The sequence below is a fragment of the Strix uralensis genome, chromosome 4, assembly GCF_047716275.1.
Source record: "Strix uralensis isolate ZFMK-TIS-50842 chromosome 4, bStrUra1, whole genome shotgun sequence".
Taxonomy (NCBI): domain Eukaryota; kingdom Metazoa; phylum Chordata; class Aves; order Strigiformes; family Strigidae; genus Strix; species Strix uralensis.
The window spans coordinates 67,747,144-67,768,877 of record NC_133975.1 but is presented as its reverse complement, the minus strand read 5'-3'; the positions used below and the strand labels follow the sequence as shown (position 1 = coordinate 67,768,877).

Genomic DNA, 21,734 nt, shown 5'->3' with positions numbered 1-21,734 from the left:
CTGAATTCAGGTATAATGGAATTAGTCATGCCTAAATTTCAATAAAATCTACATATTTTAAGCTGCTCACCTCCTGTGTTAGTACCTGGCTTTTAATGCTCTTGATACATTCAGGTATCCATGCAACTACCCAGACCGCTGGGGTTTTTTTGTTTACATGTGGGTATTTGGATCAGTGTGTGTTTTTCAACATTGCAAGAAAAGATTGCATGCATAAACATGAAAATTTCCCATCTGACTGCAAGATGAGCAGAACTGACTCTTGTTAACTGGTTTTAAAAAATCAATCAAGTCAGTCTCAGAAAGAATGCAGGAAAGGGTCTTGAAATTTGTCTTCAGTGCAAACACCTCTTTTCAATTTGTGGGTGTGGAATAGTTCTGTTAATCTTTTAAAAACTACAAATGTCTAAGGACTGCAAAACCATAATCTGAGCAAGAATGCTGCTGATGCTGGCCCTTTTCCCAGCTCTGCTAATGGCCAGGGAGTTGTTATTGTCCAGAGCTGTGTCAAGTAGCAGATGTGATGACATTTAAGAACATTCTGGTCCTACCCGACAAGCATAGAAGCTACAGCCATGGTCTGTAATGCTGCTAGCAAGACAGATGATGATCACACTGCACAACATCATTAAACAAAATGCTCAAGAGGCAAAGCCACAAAGATCCCACACCCTGCAGCTTCCCTGGAAACTAGGAGAAGCATGGGACAGTACTAATAGATGCCCAACATGCTGGCAGAGTGGCAAAGCTAAAGTCACAGCCCTTCATTATCCTCTTTTGCATAATCGGGATGTTCCAGGGTCAAAGTTTCCATCCCAAGGCCAAATCAGTGCTTCATGCATACAACATGTATCGGTATTACGGTGTATATCCAAATGAAGTTTTGAAAAGACACTTCACAATACCAACATTAGCATGTTCCTTCTCTTACTGTCTTTCCCACAAACAAAATGGATTTCTGTTGTACTGAAAATCCAGTCACTGCAATGCAATATAGCTTTTAAATAAATCACAAAGCTGGGACCATATTCCCCATATGTAGAAAAAGTTTAAGTGCTGAGAGCAATCAAAAAATATTCATTTACATTTTGTCTCTCATGGGCCTGCACATAAAATTTGTTCATTGCCTCCATGTTCCAAGGAAGTCAACAAAAACTGAGAGGGCTCTGCACCTACTAGGAGACAGTTACATTTCGCAGTAGAAAGATTTGTTTTTCTTCAGCAAGTTCAGTGACATATATAAATATGTACCTCACAGATACATATATCTCACAAATTAATAGATACAAATATTGTATTATGTATAACGCACATTATTTGTGCATATGAGTGTGTGTATACATATTCATCTATCTAATCTGCTCTACACTATGAATTCTGCACAGTATGAGCATGTATACATACAAACATAAACAAACTCATACTTGTGTTGCTGTATGTCTCATGCAGAAGGAGCAAGAGGGAAGACGCCCAGCCTAACCCACACCCATACCATCTGAAGGCAAGTTTAGGGTGCAGCCAAGCACTTGTTTACATAACAGCAGGCTACAGCCGCAGTGAAAGGGAGACAGAAGCAGGAGCTACCAATGAGCATTAAAAAAGAAGAAACACAAACAACATTCAGGTATTCTCCATATTTTCTAAGTAAAGACTACTGGTGTTTCCTAGATCTGAAAATCTGATTAGGAGCCTGCATCACCATACATTATTACTAACATGAATGCGGCCTGAGCCTGTCTACTTGCAGTCAGGAATATGCAGCACTCTGGAAAAAGAGATAGCAGAAGGGGCAGTATTAATTCTATCCAGCTTTAATTAAAGTAGTAGAGCACACATTTGAATCAAACACACTGATGAAACAGGATATGTGAAAATCAGGAAAAACAACGCTGTGATGAAGTAACTGAGATGGGTGCTGGGCAAACATGAAAAAAAGACCCTCCAGCAAGAACATCAACACATTAAATAAATCTTTTTAAAAGGCTGTTTTGCAGAGAATTCCACAATCAAAAATGTAATCACAAGAACTACCTTATGCTGCAGTGTCCCATTTAGGGGATTAGGATAGTAATCGCAATCTGCCCCAAGCAGCTCTGCCCCAGCATCCAAGCACTGCACACATTAGAAATTACATTCTTGTTTTGATAAAGAGAATTCTAATGCAACTTAACCAACTCTGCAAAGTGAGCCTTTTAAAAGCCAGGGAGATCATATCCAAAAGTCTCAAAGGTACCTAACAGCCTCGGTAATTTTATTTAAATCATGCAGTTCGGAATATGAAAATCCGTAAGACTGAATGTAAAATGAATTCAAAATTTCCCAGGTATGCCAGGGGAGCAGAGCAGATGGCTTCTGAATCCTAGAGATTTGCCAAAAAGGATCTGTAAATTCAAATGTTACGTTGCTGGATTGTGTTCTTTTTCTTTTTACAGAAAGATCTCTATTTACATGCAATGTAGCAGAAAAAGGGGAAAAAAAAGGACAGATTATGTCTTTTGGTATTATCCATTCCAGAAGAAATTTATAAAGAATGAATCAAAACATGGTGTCAGTGAATGAGTTAATGCATACCACAATCTAGAGATTCTGGGGATGGGAGAAAAGAAATGGCAATGAGGAGGCATTAACACAGGCACTCCCAATGTAATACAGTCCTAAAGCTAACCTTAACAGAAGCTTCAGGTTTTTTAATATTTTCTCCACTATCATATATTATTTGTGTCCTTGGAAACTATAGAGCGACCTGGCAAATAAATCACCTCTATTGATTTTTTTATTCTTTTTTTATTTCCCCAAGGCAATCGGAGATGTCATTCCCCATTTCTAACACAGAAGGAGAACAACAGTTAATTATCAATTAGGAGAAATCTCCCCAAAATCTGAAACATCTACATAGATATGCCTTAACAGAATCAAAGATTGTCACCAGCAACAGACAAAAAAGCCCAGCAGATTGCGGATTTGTGTTTTGGGCCCTAGCTAGAAAAATACACCTGCAGTGTGCAGTGTAAATACACTGAATCACGGCTGCTAGCCCAGGATCAGTTACTGATACCTAACTGCATAACGACTCAGCTGAGACGCCTAGCACCACAAGATAGGTCTTACATGCAGCATTTAGCATTGCTGGTGATGTGGGAACTGGAACTAAAAAGGGGAAATGGGGGGAAAAATGCTGTCATGAGGTACAGAAACACACCTTCACGCTGCAAAGCACAAAACACAGCCACCTCCCTCCCTGACAACTTCTTCAGATCAGCTGGAGGCTTGAAACACCTGGCTCCTGAACAATGACATGCAGCTCTAGCTCTTCTGGGGATGAAGGGAAGAAGGCAATACTGGGGTGCCAATGGCCATTTTTATTTGCATGCTCCCTGTGTAGCTGTGGACTGCCATGACTGGTAGCACTTTTAATCTCACTGTAGCTGGGCTAAGTCCACAGCGGGGCTCAGAGAGGATGGGAAGGGATGCAAATGGGAAATAAGCTATGGAAGGTCAGGAAAATGAAGGGGAGAGCATTACACATGGCAATGAACACCTGTGAAGTGCTGCACAGAGAGAGGAAGGGGGAAGGGAGAAAGGGGCTGTTTTTCCCCTCATACCTTGCGTTTCCGATCTGCCCTAGAGATTTTCCGCTGCCTTTTCCTTTCCTTCTCAAGGTTTCTCTCTCTCTCTTCGAGTTCAGACTCTCGAACTTTTTTAATGGAAGCGGCTGCATGAGCCATTTTGGAGAGGAAAACACCAGCTCCAAGGAAGCCGTTTCCACCACACGCGGATATCCAGGTGATTTATTTTTTCCGCAAGGGCACTGGCTGCAAGCCAGAACTTCACGGTGTAATCCACTGTTCCTCCTCCGGCACCCCAGAAAAGGTTACAGCTCTGCTCCAGCCTCTGCAGCACCCATAGCTCAGAAGCATGAGAGCCACGTCCATGCACACAATGTGCGAAAGTCCTCACAGCCACACACACGCAACCAGGGAGCAGCCGGCAAGTATCTGCTAGCAGGCTGAAACCACTTCAGCTTGGCTGCGACTGCAAGGGAAGACAAGCTTCAGACTTAGCTGAGGAGTAAAATAAAAAGGGGGGGGGGGGAGAAGAAAAAAAAAAAAAAGAAGAATCGGCCTTTAAATACACATCACCAAACTGGAAAGGTCTTTCGGGATTCCTCCAGATAGGCTGCGTCTTCTGACTGGGAGGAAGGCTCCACTTCAGCATCACCACCAGGTGGGGGAGGGGGCAGCTCCCTTCAGCTTCTCACATCGCCTTTATGCAGGGTGAGAAGAAAATGGTGCAGTCTGACTTACTGACTTGCTGCTGCTGCGACCGTCTGTGCTGGAGCCCAGCAGATGCTTCCCTGCTCTTCTCCTCCTCACGATCTTCCCATACTGCTGAGTCGGTCGATAGGAAACCAGGAGCAAAAGCTGCCAGGCTCAGACAGACCAGCCTCAGCCTGCTCACCTGCAGGCAGCATGGAGAGCTGCCTGGAAGCGGCTTGCAATATTCAAGTCCTCATTGTGCCTTTATGCAGCCACGTGAGGCTGCATCAGGAGAGCTGCATTAAGCAGCGAACCAAACGCAGCGAGGAGGGGGATGCTGCTCGGGGAAGCACGCAGCGTAATCTGGGCTCAGCCTGCCCCGCTCAGCTCAACTCCACGGAGGTAAAAATAATACCACCAAACATGCTGTTCATTATTATTCAATGCCAAATGCTGCTTTCAGACACTTCCTAAGACAACTTATTAAGCCCTGTGCTGAAGATGGAGAATGATTATAGCTGTGGACCAACAGAGACAACATGTTGTTGATTAGTCCCCCCCTTATTCCCCCCCCAAATATCATTTGGGTTTGGGACATTAGTTTATAGCATTTATATCAGAGACAGATGGGTCTGTCATTCCTTCATTGCTTATCCCCCTGCTAAAACCATCATATCAAAGCTCTACTCCCACCTCCCTGGGTAACTGTTACACCATTAGCATCAAGAATTTATTCATCAAAGTAGGACACACATAGATAAAAAGAACCTTTGCATTAGTCCCTGGCAGAGAGCTGATCACATTTCAACTCCCTCCAACACCACTGATCAGGCCTCTTCCAGGCAGGTCCGGAGGGAGAGGAGGATTGCGATGCTCCAACGCAGCAGAGATGTTTCCATCCCTGGCTTACCCACCCCAGAGAAGCTAGAGATATGGGAGCTCACTGACTGCAGCACTAAAAATCACCAAATCAAAGAAACTGTTCTCTTGGCCAGGTCTCCCTCTGCAATATATTACTTGACTTCCAACTAAATTTGACTGAATGGCCACTAAACCCGAGCACCATGAATTCACTATAACACAGCACCACCACCATCAGTAACAGATGGCCTGTGAGCTCTTCATGTGACAATAGCTCACAGAGCAGGCCTCATCCCAACCTCACATTATTTTTGTACCCACAGAACTTGGTTGTTTTCAGCTTACGTCAACCAAGACCATTTATTATTACTATGGAACTAATCATTATTGATAGCTTGTGTTTTTACTGTAAGGTTTCACTTTGAGAATTTCACAAATTTCGAAGACCAAATTTTCACAAAGTACTTGTATATGGAAACTACAAAGCACTATAAAGGCATCTTTAAAAACAGGCATCTATTTCATGTTTGAGACAGCGATCTGTGCATACAGTCAAAAATGTATTTCTCTAGTGGAAGAAGACATCGGAAGAAGCAGGGTACAGAGTGCCAGCCAATCCTTTTACCAGCTCCTCTGTACATACAGGCTAATTTTCTCACAGTTGTTCCCATTTGTGAGAAACTAGGCGACACAAAACTAATGGCTAAAACACAAGGAGTAGCTGTGGCAACAGCCACCAGCAAAGTGAGACAGGTGGAGGCAGCCAAAGGGATAAAAAAGTGGATTATTTAATAGGACTGTAGCTTGCCTTGCCTTCTTAACATTGTGTGAACCTCACAGGTAGCATCCCTTGTAAACTAGAAATGAACAGGTAGTAATCTAGAACTCTACCTTCCTGATACAGTGGGAAAGCTTTCATGTCCCCAGCCTTTTCATGGGATCTTAAGGCAGAAATTTGAAAAGAAGACCAAATCACAGGCCACCACACTTAAAAATCCTGGTCTTGCGATTTCCCTAAATCATGGTTCAAGGTTACCTTAAGCCACTAAATGCTTACATCCTGATATGTAGTGCACACAGTAGGGTTTGATACGCAGGAGGGTTTGCAGGAGTCATGATTATGAAACAATTTGTCACCTTTTGATGAGTGATAACGTGCAGGCTCATCATTAGCTCGGTTTCAAATAATTCTTTCAGAAAACTCAATTAAAAGTTAATAAAGGAATTTATGTACTCTGTAACCCATGTTACACAAGAGAAAAAAAATCAGACACTTGAATTGAACAACTGGTGCCAAGTAAGACAAAATGAAATAGCAAATATTCTTCAGAAGATCACTGGCAAAGAAGAACTTCAGATCAGTTCTGTAAGTTCACTATTATGTCCCATAAACATTTTCCCCCTAACCTCAAAGAGACATAAAAATATTTCATCACCGTGTGGCAAAAAATAAAAACAAAACCAAAAACAACCTTTCAAAAGATTATTTTGGAAAGAACATATCTAATCTGGGGAGAAGAACATAAAGTATGGATCACTTAATACTTGACACAGCTAATGTCCCTGCAGGAAAGATGTGTTCTCTTTTAAGACAGAAAGATTTTCCTAGCAAAAATAGAAAATGGCTTGTCATTGCCCTGCATATACAGATTCTAACAAAAAGAAATCTTTCGGCAGACATCAGTCTGAAGATGAAATTTTCAAGATCCGATCAGTAAAAATGGAGACTGAGCAATTTCCCCCTAAACATAGAAAACGTATTGTGAAGTTGCTACATAAGAAAAACAGAATATACAGTGATGCTGCCACAAACGGTATGTAGGAGGGGAGTGGGAGAGTGGGCAGATGCACAGCAACATAAAAAGAACACAGTACCAGAAAAGGGGTGGTTTTTCTCTGAAAAGCATTTGTCATCATCACCTCTGAGTGTAGAAATACGTAACTCATGAGATTCAACGAATTCCCATTTGGCATAATAAAGCTTGTAAGGCTTCAACCTGTACAATGCCCTGCGTGATTTGTGAATAGGCTCGGAGACTAACCTCACCAAGAGATCCACAGATGTGTGGGTGCTTAATTAGGGTTACAGCTCCTATCTGCCTGGTTTACAAATTGGCATAAATCATTAACTTTCTGACCTGATCTCCTAATTTCACAGTCTCCAGGTTTTGTTGTTTTAACCTGACCCACCAGCTGAGACAATAAGCTCCTGCACTGCAGGGCTTTATTAGCCACAGCCATGATCAGCACTTGGTTTTAACTGCCAGCTTTCAGGTAGAGAGACATGATTTGCTAAGCAAATCAGCATTTTCTGTCTATAGAAACCTTCTGGATGAAAATCAACAGTAATTGGGTACAAGAGGAGAGGATGTAAACAAGCGATTATCTTCCTTGAAGCATATCCACTAACAGAGGTCCATCTCATAAAGATGAGGTTCTCTCCACATAAATCATGTGGGCAGTGCAAAAACAAAGTTAAAACCAAGCCTAGAAATAATGCCAAAAAAGTGTGACTCAAAGCTGTTCTCATAATTTTCCAGAGTTACAAAAAAAGGGAGGCAGTGATGGAGTGGGAAAAGCCGTTCATGCCTCAAAGCCACAATGGAGAGTGTTCTTTCCAGTTCTAAGCTGCTAGCACATTCAGAAAATAGGCTGGAAATCAAAATTAGTTTTAAACAGCTAAAAGTGTGAAAGGGCTGTCCCAGGCAATAGCTTGGTAGGGATGAAAGCTGGGCAATCCAGCTTTTTGTGTAGCATTGTGGAAGACCCTTCCGGACAAGGCAGATCACAATTCTGTAGGGGAATTAGGTTCCCTCCCAAGTGATGCACTGCCTGAGTTGCATGCAATAGCTAACAAATACATCTACTGTTATTTTGCAAACATACGACAACTGTCTCTGTCCTTACAACTTCTCCTCCTTGCTGAAAGGCAGGACAGGTTAGACCAGGCTTGGAGATGTGTACGCACAGAAACCAGAGAGCACCCACTTGCAGAATTAGCTCACCTCTACCCACAAGCACAGCTGTCACCCTGCCCTCTCTGTTGTTATTCTAGTCAGGGTAAATGTCAGAGGTAGGCATCCTTGTCCCTCTGGCCAGGAAACTCTTCTCTGAACACTTTCTCTTGAGGGATGAGGATGGAGATGAAGGAATATTTTTGATAGGGACAAAAATATTTGGTGTACCAGAGCAGCATAACAATGTACTTAATTCTACTTTGATTCGGATGGATTGTGCATATTAGAATATTCAGCCATTTCAACGTCTGCAGAATTACATATTCCTAGGAAAAAAAAAAAAAGGCAAAATAATTCTTGTGGAAAGTAAAAGCACAGAGCTAACTATGGAAGTATATGCTACATTTCTAAATTGCCTCCTGTCTCACTCATTTAATCCCCACTCTTATTTATTACTCACTCACAGTAGCAATTGTCCTAGCTCTAAAGGTACAGTAACCCTGGAAGTGAGTTAGCAATCACATATCCATATTGTGTAGGTTTCATTTTATATTTTCCTAAAAGAAAAAATATTAAGGTTTAAAAAGGGCTCTACGGTCTCTCATTCTCATGTTACTTAATATGTGAACACAATGTGTTCCAGAAAGATCTAGGCTGGAAATGACTGTCACTGAACTAGTACAGAAAAGATGATATATAAAATTATATTCTTGCTTTTTTCTGTACCCTGATTACATCTATTTTATTAATTGAAAGAGGCAATACAGAAGAAGAAATGAAAAAGGGCAACAAGTTATGGCACATACGTTAATAGACATAAATCAGACCAGTCTTAATGTCTTTCCCTTCTTTTCTGTTATACCACCTGGGTGTAATTCACAGCACTGACACATTTAGCCATCAGTGCTAAAAACTTAACTACAGATGACGCAGTAATATTTGCAATACCATACCCTCCCTTGCACAGCAGGTTTCTGTTTTGAAGGTGTTCAGTTCAACACTGACAAACTTTAAATGCAACTAATAATTATACCAGAAGAAAGATACTGATTAGCTACCTTCATCTTGAAAGAGTTACTGAAAATATTCATCCACTGTTATAAATTAATTTTTCATATATTACAGATGAAGAAACTGAGATAGTATGGTTACATGTTTGGTCCTAAGAACATAAAATTAATCACTGTGGGATGAGACCAAAGTCTGTCTCCAACAGTGGCCAAGACTCAGATACCTAGCGAAGGGTAGAAGGCAGCAAACATGTATATTTTCAAGTACTCTCCCAGTTTCTGGTCATTTCAGATTGACGGACATGCTCACAGACTCTTTGCCATGAACTTGTTCAGTCTCTCTGAACCTTTCTGAACTTCCAGCATTCATATTAAGGCAGAGTTCTGCAGCTTAGCTACACATTCAAAGTACCACTGTCACAGGCAAGAGCTTACAGGCCAGCAAAGAAGGCAAGATAAAATAACTGCCGTTCTCAAATCATAAAAGTCCTTCTAGTCATCCTTGATTACTGTCCAAGCTCTGCCATGACAAAGCAATGCTTTGCACACACCACTAACTTTCTGAACACCAAGAACAGGATTTAGAAAAGCCCTTTTATACCTCTGGTTTAAATAAATATCCCAAATATGAGGTAAAGACATTCCAGCTGTGTCAAAGTTGGCAAACCAAGAAGCATATTTTTTTCATCAGAATCCTAAATAAACTAGATAGATGTTTCTGGCAAGAGTGCCCATTTTGCAGTCTTCTGATAACAGCTAAGTTGCATTGATTCTAAATATCGCTCCACTTATTTTAGTTTTCATATTGATTGAAAATACTGACGTCACATTCTATTTTAACTAAGTCAAACAGGGCCTCACCCAATAGCTCACTAAGGGCCAACATCAGACATTTTATTGATTTAAATGGACTTTGGATCAGGACCACAATCATTTAATTCAACACTGCAATGTGCCTTCTCATCTTCCTTCCTGTCCTGGCCTTCCTGCCCTACCCTCTTTTGTCTTTGACTATTGTGTTTGGCTTTGATCTTGTGGGGACAGAAGGTGCTAGTAATGCAAAGAAGGAGCCAAGGGATCATCCCGAAAGTGCTGCAGATTTGCCACCTCCGATTCCCAAAATATGCAGCATGTTCCTCAGGCTCACTCCTCGCACTCCCTCGTCACTGTACTTACATCTGCTGGATCTGCTGCAAAGGGGCAGCAGTCACTCGCCCATGCAGGGGCAGCTTGCCAGTCTGGTCTCTGCTCTGCTGACAATGCAAGAGAGGCCACGTGCAGCCAAGGGCAGGGCAGCTTGTTGGGGTCTGCATTCAGCCTGCCCGCTGCCCAGCTCCCACCTAGTGCCATGGACAAGTGGTCCAACACCCTGAGGGAATGCTCCTTCTCTAATCCTAGGAGGTGGATATCTGCCACCTCTGTGTGACCAGATGTAGTCTCTCTAGCTGGAAGACAAGAGGGCTGAAGGGAGCGGCTAAGACTTCAGCGTTTTTGATTTTTATGATCAAAATAAGTGTTTTAAACTTTTTTGCCTGAACGCCTTCCCATATAATGATCTGCCCTGTTCTCAAAAGACTTTTTTCCACCCTTTTCCTGAGCATTTGCATTATAGCCAGGTACTGCTGAATTACATTAGCTCTGAGAGATGGGGCATATTTCAAGCTCAAGGGTAATTATCTGAGAAAAAGTCAAAGAAAGCAAGTTATATGCTGGAAGCTACTTGCATATATTTCACTTGTGTCCCCGATGGATCAATCCTACCACTTGTGATTAAAAAGTCCTATTACTTCTTTTCCCAGAAACCAGGGGAGTCTTTCCAATGAGCTGTCTAAAGAGTCAAAAGGAGGGCTCTTTATTCTAACCGCACAGACTTATCTGATGTAATAATTCATTACATTCAGAAATTATCCTGTTACAATAGTGTGGCTGGACTACAGTGTATAACCAATTTAACAGGAACATTTGTTTATCTGGAAGCGGAATTCTGTATCTCAAATCTAAGTGCTTCAGGGTGACGTAAATAAAAATAACTTTACAAATTATAACAATATGGAAAATAATTATGCCTGGACAACAAGAGCATATAACAGGAAAACAGATTTGGTTGCCACTGTGTCAGAAGCCAGTAAACCAGCATGACCCAGATGTCATCCACTTCAAATCCTTTCAGTTGCAACCTAGATGCTGCACGTAATCAGCTCTGCTTAAGCATCCTTGCTGTTACGTGTAAAAGTGTGCCTGCACTTCAGTGTTGGACCAGGTCACATGGATTCACATTTCAATGGACCCTGTCTACCCTGAATTAAAAGTTTATGTGTCCATAGCTATCAAAACAAAAGCTTGAGTGATTGCTACTTGTACAAATGTTATTGTATACGTATGCACTTGTATATGTAGCCATCTGACCCACAAAATGAGCCTTCCAAAATTAAAAATGACCCACAAAATAAATGTCTTTCACAGTTTGTTTCTGTTTGCAAAGTGTGGAAGAAGAAGAGCGTGACTAAGTGATGTATCTTTATATTTCTGTCTACCACACATATTCTATCTAAAATGGCATTTCTATCACTGACACACCATCAGGGACTAATGATACGGTTAGATTTCACCTACCCACCTGTAATCAGCCTCGAAGCCTGAATGTTTAGGCCACAACAGTGGATACCAAAAATAAAGTGAGTACACATGACCAGTCCTAAGAAAGATTCTAACTACACAATTTCTAAAATACATCAGCAATACTGTGCCTTAAGTAACAACCTGCAGAAGTCTAGTATACTTGCTCTAAAGCAAATAATGGTATTTCCTTTCTCTTCTGCTCATCTGATTTAATAACAACATAAAGAAGAGTTAGAGAATGCACTGCTTCATCAAATACTTAGGGCAAAGAGGTGTATCATTTAAGATACCTTTCAAGCACATTTTCCCACTGCTTATAACTAGACCTATCTGATACTCATTTATAAAAACACAGGATAAAATTTTGTATTAAGGATTCTCAAAGAGCTCTCAAATACTGTTTTTAGACACTCCCCAAATTAACAACCATATTAAACACATGAAGAAATTAAACCCTTCTTCTAAACTCGATGTTTATCACCTGTTCCTCACAAAAGAAAGAAGATTGATATTCCTTTACTTTTAGAGTTTCTCCTCCCACCCAAATAATTTCAGAGGTCCCAAGTCTGATCAAACCAATATATAGAATAGCATTATTGCCTACGGTGTACTGAATTCCTCTAGCTTACAGCCAAACTGTACCGGTAGCACACGTTTATTTGGCAAGGACTGAAAAAATGATGGGAGGGATTTACTACAGAGACACTCCCAAGGACGAGAGCTTTGTGCTCCCCCAGCGCTCTTCCCGGGCACCTTCGGCAGGGCTCACGCGTTTGAGGGACAGCGGGGGCGCCGTAGCAGGGCGGCGGGCGGGCAGCACCATGGAGAGCGCCCGGCCGCCGAGACCGAGGGTTGCCCGCCGGGACCCGGGCGTTGCCCACCGCCTCCCCAGCCCAGGGTGAGAGAAGCAACGAGGCGTGCAGAAAAGCATCAGGAAAGCGAACCCAAAGAGACGGGAGCTGTTGGGGACATGGCCTGGTCCCCTCTGCACGTGGGTATTTGCGTGCGTTTGGCAGCGCTGCCCAACGGTTCCATCTCCGATCTGACGTGGGCCCCAGCGATCAGGGGTGTGGACGGCACACTGCACGCTCTGAGCTAACGGCCCTGAGCTTCTGCTCACCTCCAAGATCCTCTGCCCAGACACTGCAAGTGAAGCAAAGACACCATGAGGAACCCTCACATTTCTAATTAAATATTTTCATCAGTGGTGAATGCTAGATCTTGAAAACAAAATAATAAATTTGGACTAAAATCCCAGGACTAGAACAGCTGAAAAGTTTCAAAATTCAAGAAAGCCAGACCTAGTTACTGTGGCATACGCTTATTTCTGTTGGAAACATGGAGTCAAGCTAAGTGCAAAACATTCAGTGTTGTACTTTCCACCACGAGTGCCTGGGGAAATGAATGGCAAATGATCCCCCTCTCCTGGTCAAGTAATGCTAAGACAGCGACAGATTCACATTTCAAGACAAGTTATTGCAGCATTACAGCAGCCCAAGCACAAAGTTTTGGAATGGCTAAAATAGACCATTGCTCCAGGTATGAATGTTGCAGTAAGCATCCAGGTTTGTGTAAGTGTTTAGTCTATTCAGGACACCAATAGTAATCTTTATCCATAGTCATATTTCCCCACGTAACTCTCTGAAGAGCTCTTAAACAGTCTCCAAAGATAGCTGGATAGGGTTTCAGTAATGAAATTGCAAATTCCCCTAAGGTAACATCCTGCCGAAAACAAGATGAAAGGCCCTGACACTGATTACAAAGAGGCAGTAAAGGACTAACTCCATAAGACAAAGGTCCTACTGTACAGATTCTGCCTCCATTCCACTGTCCCACTACCAGTTAGGATAGGGTAGACCAGGATAAGGCAGAGTAAGATGCTCAGTGTATCACATACACTGTGAAATCCTTGGTGGCCCAAAGGTAGTACAGACTACCAGAGAATTTCTACAGAAAGCACCTGAGAAGATCCAAACACCCCTGAGATAGCAGAAATGAAGAAACATTTTCCCTATGTGATAAAGTCAGAAAACAAGGTTTAAAGACCAAACCCAATGAGAGGCCATAGGCCTCTGACCAGGGTATAACTGGCTGCTGAAGGGCCCTGCCTCATGAGCTTCTGCTGCTTTTGGATTAATAGTTTATGTTCTTCAGTAAGCACCTGCCAGGTGACTTTTTAAAAGCATTTCATAACCTATTAAATATATCTTTTCTAAAGAGTATCAATTCTGAAACAGTCATTTTTTGAGTCAGCTGAAGATTCCTCAGAAATCAGAGGATGTAAGCTTATCGTCCTTCTATGATTTAAAAAACATAATGTAGACCTCACTTTCAAAACACTCCTTTTTCCTTGTCCTTCCTAAAAGTAATACTGCAATATATTTTTTAATTTTTAACTTCCAGGCCCCTGTTTATGAAATCATATAATGAAAAACTCCTCACAGACACAAAAAGCATGTGAGACCACTGCTGTCATACATACTTCTAGTATTTATGGGCATTTCAAGGACTATAGAATGGTAATTTTCATTTTTATATTTACATTACACATTTTTATATTAAGAATTGTACTTATTTTTAATGGCTAGAGTTTCTGCAGCATTCAGACATTTAAGAGATCAATTCTGGCTGTAGGAAGTTTACTGGAGTCGGTTTGAATGGTCTGTCAAGAAGCAGCTTAGCTTGGCTTCCTGTGAAAGCAACTTGCAGATCACCTCCACAGTGCTGCACTTGAGAAGCACAAATGTGGCCCTCAGTAAACTATTTCCTTAGACGGAGAGATTGAAATGATTTGGATAATTGTATCACTGATCTACATAAGTGTACCAGGCCAGAACAGTGTTCACATTGAACTGAAGTGGCTGGTCTGATTCTGAACTTGTACTGAAGACAAAAATATTCTAGATTTGACACTAATTTGCAGATGCAACTGTATGTCTCAAGCTAAACACAGGAAGGTATATCTGATGCACAGCTTCTTCTTTTACTGTGAAATGTGTCCCACCAGGTAAAAGAACTTGTCCGTAACAGTACACCTTCAGTTATGTGAAAGAAAGCATTCCCCAGAATCAAAAGACATGTCTGACACACAGAAAGGCATATATTACCATGAATTTGTTCCTGACTTTTCCATTAATCCCTGTGGAAGACAAGGATGAAGAGCTTGTCTTCTCAAACAACTAACAAGAATGGGTCCCAATTCATAGCTAGAATAAAGACAGTCCTCTGTCTAGATTAAACATCATCTTCACTTTAAAAGCAGGGTCTTTCTAAAAGGAATCATTTCTGAAAAACACTTTGTGACTTCTTGAGAGCCTTGGGAATAAAGACCTTACAAAAAGGGAGCTGTCTGAACCACTTTCCCAAACAACCTTCTGCTGTTATGGAGAGTTGAGAATGCACTGCAGAATCATCACCAAAAAATGTATCCTTGCAAAAGTATGCTGTAATTTGACATGCCTGATATCATTGGAAGCGTTACTGTAACTCAGTCGAGTGCATCAAATGATCCCCCTACATTTCACCAAGACAGTAGCATTTAAAACAATGAATAAAGAGTATGGCAATTTATCTATTTCCTTGACCTTACTCTGAAAGTCAAAAATGGGATGCTTTTGCTTGGAGTCCTGGAAGTTTGCAACGTGTAGAATGAGATGCTCTCAAGAACATACACAGAATCTTCTTTGAAAATCAGACATGTGTCTGATCATAGTTAAATTGATATAGTGAATCATGGTTGGAATGGACTAGAAATATTTCTGCAAAAAATCTAAGCAAAACTGATCCTCAGCTGCCAGACCAGTTCAATTAGAGCTGGCCATACCAGTTTGCATGTATGTGGCAAAAGGGCAGATGATTTATTCACAGGGGTTAAAGCTGTGCTCTACAATGGAAAGGGATAAGGGCAGCAAATAAGAGACTTCATGTTAAAAAGAAGGACAAAAAGAACTCCAAATGTCTCAGTCTAGACAAAATACATACTTCATCCCAGGCTTCCCCCTCACAGCTCAATTTATCATCCTTAAATTCTTGCAAAGAGCAAAACAAGCTTGTATCTCCACAACATACATCACTGGATTACAGGCAGCATTTTAATTCTGCTCTGCCACATCAGCACTCCTGAAGTGCTTGTGAGGAGAGTGCTGAGCAGAGGCTATCCTCCTTCCTCTTCACAGAGCTGCCAGACCAAGAATATCTTTCAAGACATGCAGGTTCTTCCAAGACGCTAACAATTACAGTAGTTTCAAAGCAGCAGTTAACTGGCTTATATGGAAAAGGCAGAAGCTGAACTTTCCAGTGAGAGATAATGAAGACAAACACTAGCTGACATCTAGCACATCACTGGGGATGTGAGAAACCTAGATTCAAAATCCCAGGTGTCCTATCACCTCAATGAATGAATGGCCCAATTAAAACACTATTATTTATGTAAAGTAGAACAGCTCCAAAAAAGGAGGAACAGACTAGTCAGGCACTAATATATTCGTTTGGGACTCTGAATCAAAAATTTTCAAGTAAAGCCTTAACCACCAGTCTTTCAATGGGCACTTGACACTGTGCAGTGGAGCACACTGTCAAAGTACTGAGTCAGCCAACATGTCTGCATGGTAGAGCATGCTGGTCAGGTGTAAAAGCAGGAAAGGCACATCAGCACGTTGTGCTCCATCTTTTAGCTGGGTTAATTTGTAGCCTTGTGCTGACATGCTCATCTTGTCTCTATTGGTGCTGGCTTGAAGGTCATTGTATTGTCCACCATGGTACAATGCAGAGATATCCCGAGACATCATCTTTTCCGTACTGAAGGAAATACTGGCAAACTTTTCAAAACCCTAAACAGCACAACAAAATCTCTGGGATTCACCTCTCCATAATTGCAACCAGCCAGCAAAGAGGATTTACTGGTCCCTTCCACTCCTTTCGTTGTCATCTCTTTTCTTTGAGAACAGAAGATGCATAGCAAAGTGCTTTCTTAATAAACATCAGTCTTTAACTCATCAGCTGATACTGAGATTTGTGTTTGGCTAAGAGTGAACAATATTCAGAACAACAGCAAGCACTCAAATAAAGCCTATGCTGTAGTAAGTAGGGAGTTATATTTCTCTAATACTATTAGGTTCAGATCCTACCAGATCTGAAGAGTCTAAATACTTTTTAATTCAGGGAGGTTAAAGTATGAGTTCAGACAGAAACACTACTGTGAACTTAAACAAGAGCAATTCTGTTCTCAGGCATTTCAGAGTCATTGTGCGTTCCTCTGTCTAGCTCACAATATTCAAAGTTCACCTTCGACGCGTTGCATTCCTCTCAAGACAAAAGCACCACACAGGCAGAAGAAAGCATCTCAATCTCAAGCAGGTACACGGGGTGTATGAACTTCACTAGCTAAGCAAAATTCTAGTCTCGGATCCACACTGAGCTAAATGATAGCTTCCAAGTGGTCTTTGGTCCCGGGTCCTGGAAAAGCAAGCTTGACCTCTGTCTTTCCATAGCTAAAATAGAACTTGCACACCCTCAAGAAGTGAGGTTTGTGAGGAGGAATGGTTTGCCTGGGAGTTTTTACCATAACTAGAATTGCAGAGGCATATCCCAGGTGCCCCCTGTTCCTCACCCTAGAAGTTTACACCTCAACCTGGGTTTAAAAAAATGGAAAGATTAATCATTTGCATCATCCCTGCATGTACCTAATTTTGTAGAATTATTATGAAAGAGATGCATAGGGGTATTGCAACACAGCAGAGAAGGGCATTATATATAGCAATGCTGTACCAACTGTTGTATTTTACATAGGAATAGTAGGTCCATGTTAGTAGGTCTATGTCTTAGGATAAGGAAGTTTGTATTTTGATATGGTCTTACAGTCCTACCAGGACATTACGTGTATTTTTAAATAAGAGAGGGAAGGAGTAGCAGCAAGGAACCACTACATACTGACTTTAACACCACACCCTCCCCCCTGCACTGCTCCAGGAGGGCAGGAGTCAGGAGTGAAGGACTGAAGTTGACCCTGGGAAGGGGGAAGAAAAGTTTGCTTTAATGCTTGTCTTTTCGTTTCCCACTGTCCAAATCTATTTTAACTGGCAATAAATCAAACTATTTTTCCCCATGTACAGTCTGTTGCCAGTGACGGTGACTGGAGCGGCCAGCTCCGGCTGAGCACCACACGGTGGCACTCCTGCCCTGGCTGTCCCCAGCAGCTACACCTCGCCAGCCTCAAACCTCGACGCTGGGATGGTCTAAGGAAAAACGGGCAGATTACCTGGCCTCCGGATGCCGACATTTCAGTCTGGCTTGAACTGTATTAACAGGCTTTGATACAGTTAATACAGTTTAATAGCTTGATACAGTTTAGAAGAACAAAAAGTTGTCTACTGGGCAACTGGTTTTTACTGCTTGAAATAAAAAGTAAACTACTTGTTCACTAATTTTAGATTTTTCTTAGGGAAGGTCTCTTCCAGATTGTCTGGTTCAGGGTAGTGAAACGGCAATTCTGCTTGCCTGCAGCAATTGCTACAACTGCTGCGACCCTGTCACTCTCCAGCCATCACCCTGGCAGTCAGGCACTCCCAGCAAAGGCTCTTCGCTCTCTTTCTCCCACCTAGGAGCAAGCAGGAAAACTAAACAGCAAACCATTCTGAGTACCTCCTGCCATAAAACTAAGGCGATAACTTGATGATGACACCCAAGGTATTTTAAACACGCAGATCTAAGGAAATCCCGCGGGCAGTCCCCGACCTCCTGACAGCAGGAGGGTGCTGGTCTCACCACCCGGTACCTGAAGCTTCCTGGCAGCGGCCGCCCAGGGCTCCCCAGGGGCGTTTCCTTTCTACATGTTTTACACTGCAACAAGCGCCAATAGTGGCACACACTCAACATGCTGTTCATCACAGCCATCCCTTAAATTAACCTAGCATTAATTTTAGTGTAGCAGATGCTCACAAACATGAATAGGCCATATGACCTTGGCACATATGATTTCACATCGCATTTAAGATTAACCACTCTGCTTTCACCTCTGTACCACCCAGAGAAGAACAGAGTGCCTCCTGCCTTTTTGCACCATGGTAGCTTTCTTATTTCTCTAAATTTGCCACTGTGTCGTGGTTTAATACTGGTGCATTAAGGAGGTTACATCATGCAATCTACAGTGTAACTCTGCACATAATATTTAGAGGAGCATTAAACTCGAGAATTTCCACATGAGAGAGAACAGCATGGGGTGTTTCTTGCCTATCATCAGCAGAAATGCATTTGGGATTTAATGCTGTCTTTTAACACACAGGAAGGACAAAGCTTCCACTTTCAAATGCAAAATATATTCTTTTTCACCAGCAACACAGGTGCCTCAGAGAATGGTGTTTTCCACAACCTAATCATCTCCCAGAGTCAGAGAGAAAACAGTGCCTAGTGAGGATAGAGAAGAAACTGCAGTAACCTTTGAAAAGACTCCTGCTGTCTTCTGCTTTGTATGATCTTAGATTAGCTGCTGCCGTGTAGTCATGTATAAGGAGACTATTTCTGAATTAATCATGCATCGAACTGCACATGTGCTGGAAGAGTCACTTCAGCTGTCGTTTTGTACAGGAGAGTACAAGGAATCTGATTATTGGTATTTTGGCCTTTAGTTTCTTCTCCCCCGTTCATTTATTGTTGCTGTTTTAACCTGTTCCTGTGCTAGGAAAACAGGAACATCTGCAACAGAAACTAAAATATGTTTGGCAGCATTCTACGTACGGTCTCACCTCCTACAACATCTTAAACCACATAATATGTACTTAACCTAGCACCACAATAGAAATACAACAAGGTTGAGACGCATGGGGGAAGATGCAGATGGTAGCCTAGGAGAAGAGTGAGGGGGCTGTGGAAGAAAATGGTATCAGACTGGAAACAATGCAAAATCCTATTAATTTTAAGGAGCATAAAGAGGCATGTCTACAGCAATTTTTCTTGTGTGATCTCTGCGTCATTACAGGCTCAAATGGAAAAATAACCCCAAAGCTCTGGGAGCTGAACAGTGGGTGTTTACTGTGAAAAATGAGAGTCATGAGGCTCCTTGACAAGGCTCCTGGAGTTACTCTCTGCTGTTCTTTCTTGGGAGCCTTTCAGTGAGTGCCGAGTCAACTGCATGACAAAAATCCTGATGAACGACAGCAGATCCAAATTCCACATGTGCCTTTTTACTGTGAAGGGCGTTGTTACAAGAGTTGTTAAAAACAATTTCTTCTGCTGGTATTCCGCCTATCTGGACTAATTCAGGCACTAACAGAACAGGAAGTCTGAAAGCCAGGCTACCAAATTTTATAGAGAATGTTCAAACTGACACTTTTAGCACCGGTCCTCTAGCCCAATGTGCGTGAAACAGGGTGTAGCGTAAGATCATTTAGGTTGCAAAGACAAGCACTTAAAACCTAAAAAATTCCTAATTATGACCATAATCTTTATTTAACCCCCTTATATGCATGTACTGTGAGATAGTCTGGAATTAAGGATCACATACTATATATTCATGAGACCTCTGCCTCCTTCAGTGAGTAGGTCCAGGTAGCACGCACTTAAGAAACAGGGCTTTGAGCACTTATTTTCTCCTTGATGCTCAACGGGTACCAGAAGGAATTTCATTCTGCATGATAAACCTGATTTCTGAAGATGAAATTATTAATTTTCTCTTGGGCCTTTCTGTGGTTCTCTCTGTTTTACATATATATACGTATCTGCAATAAGTACTAATGCATTTCTTTTCAAGAACAGCTTTGTGAAATGAAAGGCACTTAATCTTCAATTTACAAGGCCGAATATATCCTCTAATTTCTAACCAGAAACTCTTTGTATCTTATTTTTCAGGATATATACATTACAAGTACCATTTGTATTTCAAAAGTGACATTTCTATGGGCTTCATCTGCTATAAGGGGTACTCAGTATCTACAGGTAGACAAGGAATCACAAGTCAAGCTGTTGAATAAAAGCAGGGAATACATAACTGCCGGCAGTCCTTGAAAACTCGAGTTTTCTGATGTGAGCAGCATCACGCAGGACCTCTGAGAAGAAGAAAGTCAGAACCCACATCTTCAAGGCAGTGCTCAATTTCCTAAATAGCCAGCTCTCTTCTCTTCCCCATGATCCCACATCTCAGCACAAATATCCGATTTCTAACACAGCCCAAGCAAGAACACTGCCCTCCCCTGATTATTAAACTCTGTTTCACATGTAACTCAGGTCTAGCCTGTGCCCTGAATAAGTCAAAGATATTACAGAAAAACAGCACACAACTCCATCACCAGAAACCTGCATCTGAGAACACACGCACCCCTTATTTCTGGCGCTTCTTAATCTTTATGCATAACTGTCCTCAATTTTGCTCTTAGGAATGTCTGAATGCATAGTAACACTATCACACCCAAAACACGAAGCGTCAGGCTACTATAACACTAGCCAGCATTAGCAGTGCTACGCTTTGTACATATATGCAGATTGCATGCAAGCACTGTTGAAATACAGAACATGCCTTTGATGAGACAGTTTAAAAAAACCTTACAGAAAAGGAATAACTAATCTGAACAGCAAAAGCTTTTACTTTTCAGGAATTGTGCACAGCTTTACCCCTGCATATTCAGATAGTGAGGTCAAATTACAGAGATGAAAATTTTTTAGATTGCTCTGATAATCCATTACTCATTGCGATATACGTACAGAGAGACGAAGACAATATCCCCTAGTAAACAGTTATCTCCATAGGAAGGGATCTTCTTGATCCAAATGGAGGGAAAATTTAACATTCCCATCATTAGATATGGGACATGTATCCTATGTAAATCTCCCTAGTTTGGGCCTCTCCTTATTTGTATGTTTGGCAGCAAGCAAATTTTTTGAAGCTCCTCTGTGCCTCTCAGTATTTCTAAAGTCACAGGCAAAAATCACCTGTCAGTAAGCACTGTACATAACACCAGTCTGTTGCCTGCCTTCCAAACAAGCTCCTGGACTAAGGGGTCATCTACTGACATCTCCTTATGCCTTTTGGCAGCCAGTCTCGT

The 21,734-nt window shown here is 41.7% G+C and overlaps 1 protein-coding gene across 50 annotated transcripts in view; it reads right to left on the bottom strand.

Annotated features, from left to right (window-relative positions):
* The window catches only part of ANK2 (ankyrin 2), a 371,495-nt gene that overhangs the window by 192,730 nt on the left and 157,031 nt on the right, over nucleotides 1-21,734 (bottom strand). For 14 of the 50 annotated variants that reach the window (XM_074867143.1, XM_074867137.1, XM_074867133.1 and 11 more), the window contains exon 1: nucleotides 3,603-4,286. The exons of 14 other annotated variants lie outside the window; for them this stretch is intronic. In XM_074867143.1, coding sequence (XP_074723244.1) covers nucleotides 3,603-3,725 — 123 coding nt within the window. In that variant the 5' untranslated portion in view covers nucleotides 3,726-4,286. Of the gene's footprint in view, nucleotides 1-3,602; nucleotides 4,297-21,734 lie in introns of those variants that run through there. 22 more of the 50 variants (XM_074867108.1, XM_074867107.1, XM_074867110.1 and 19 more) reach the window with 4 other exon arrangements.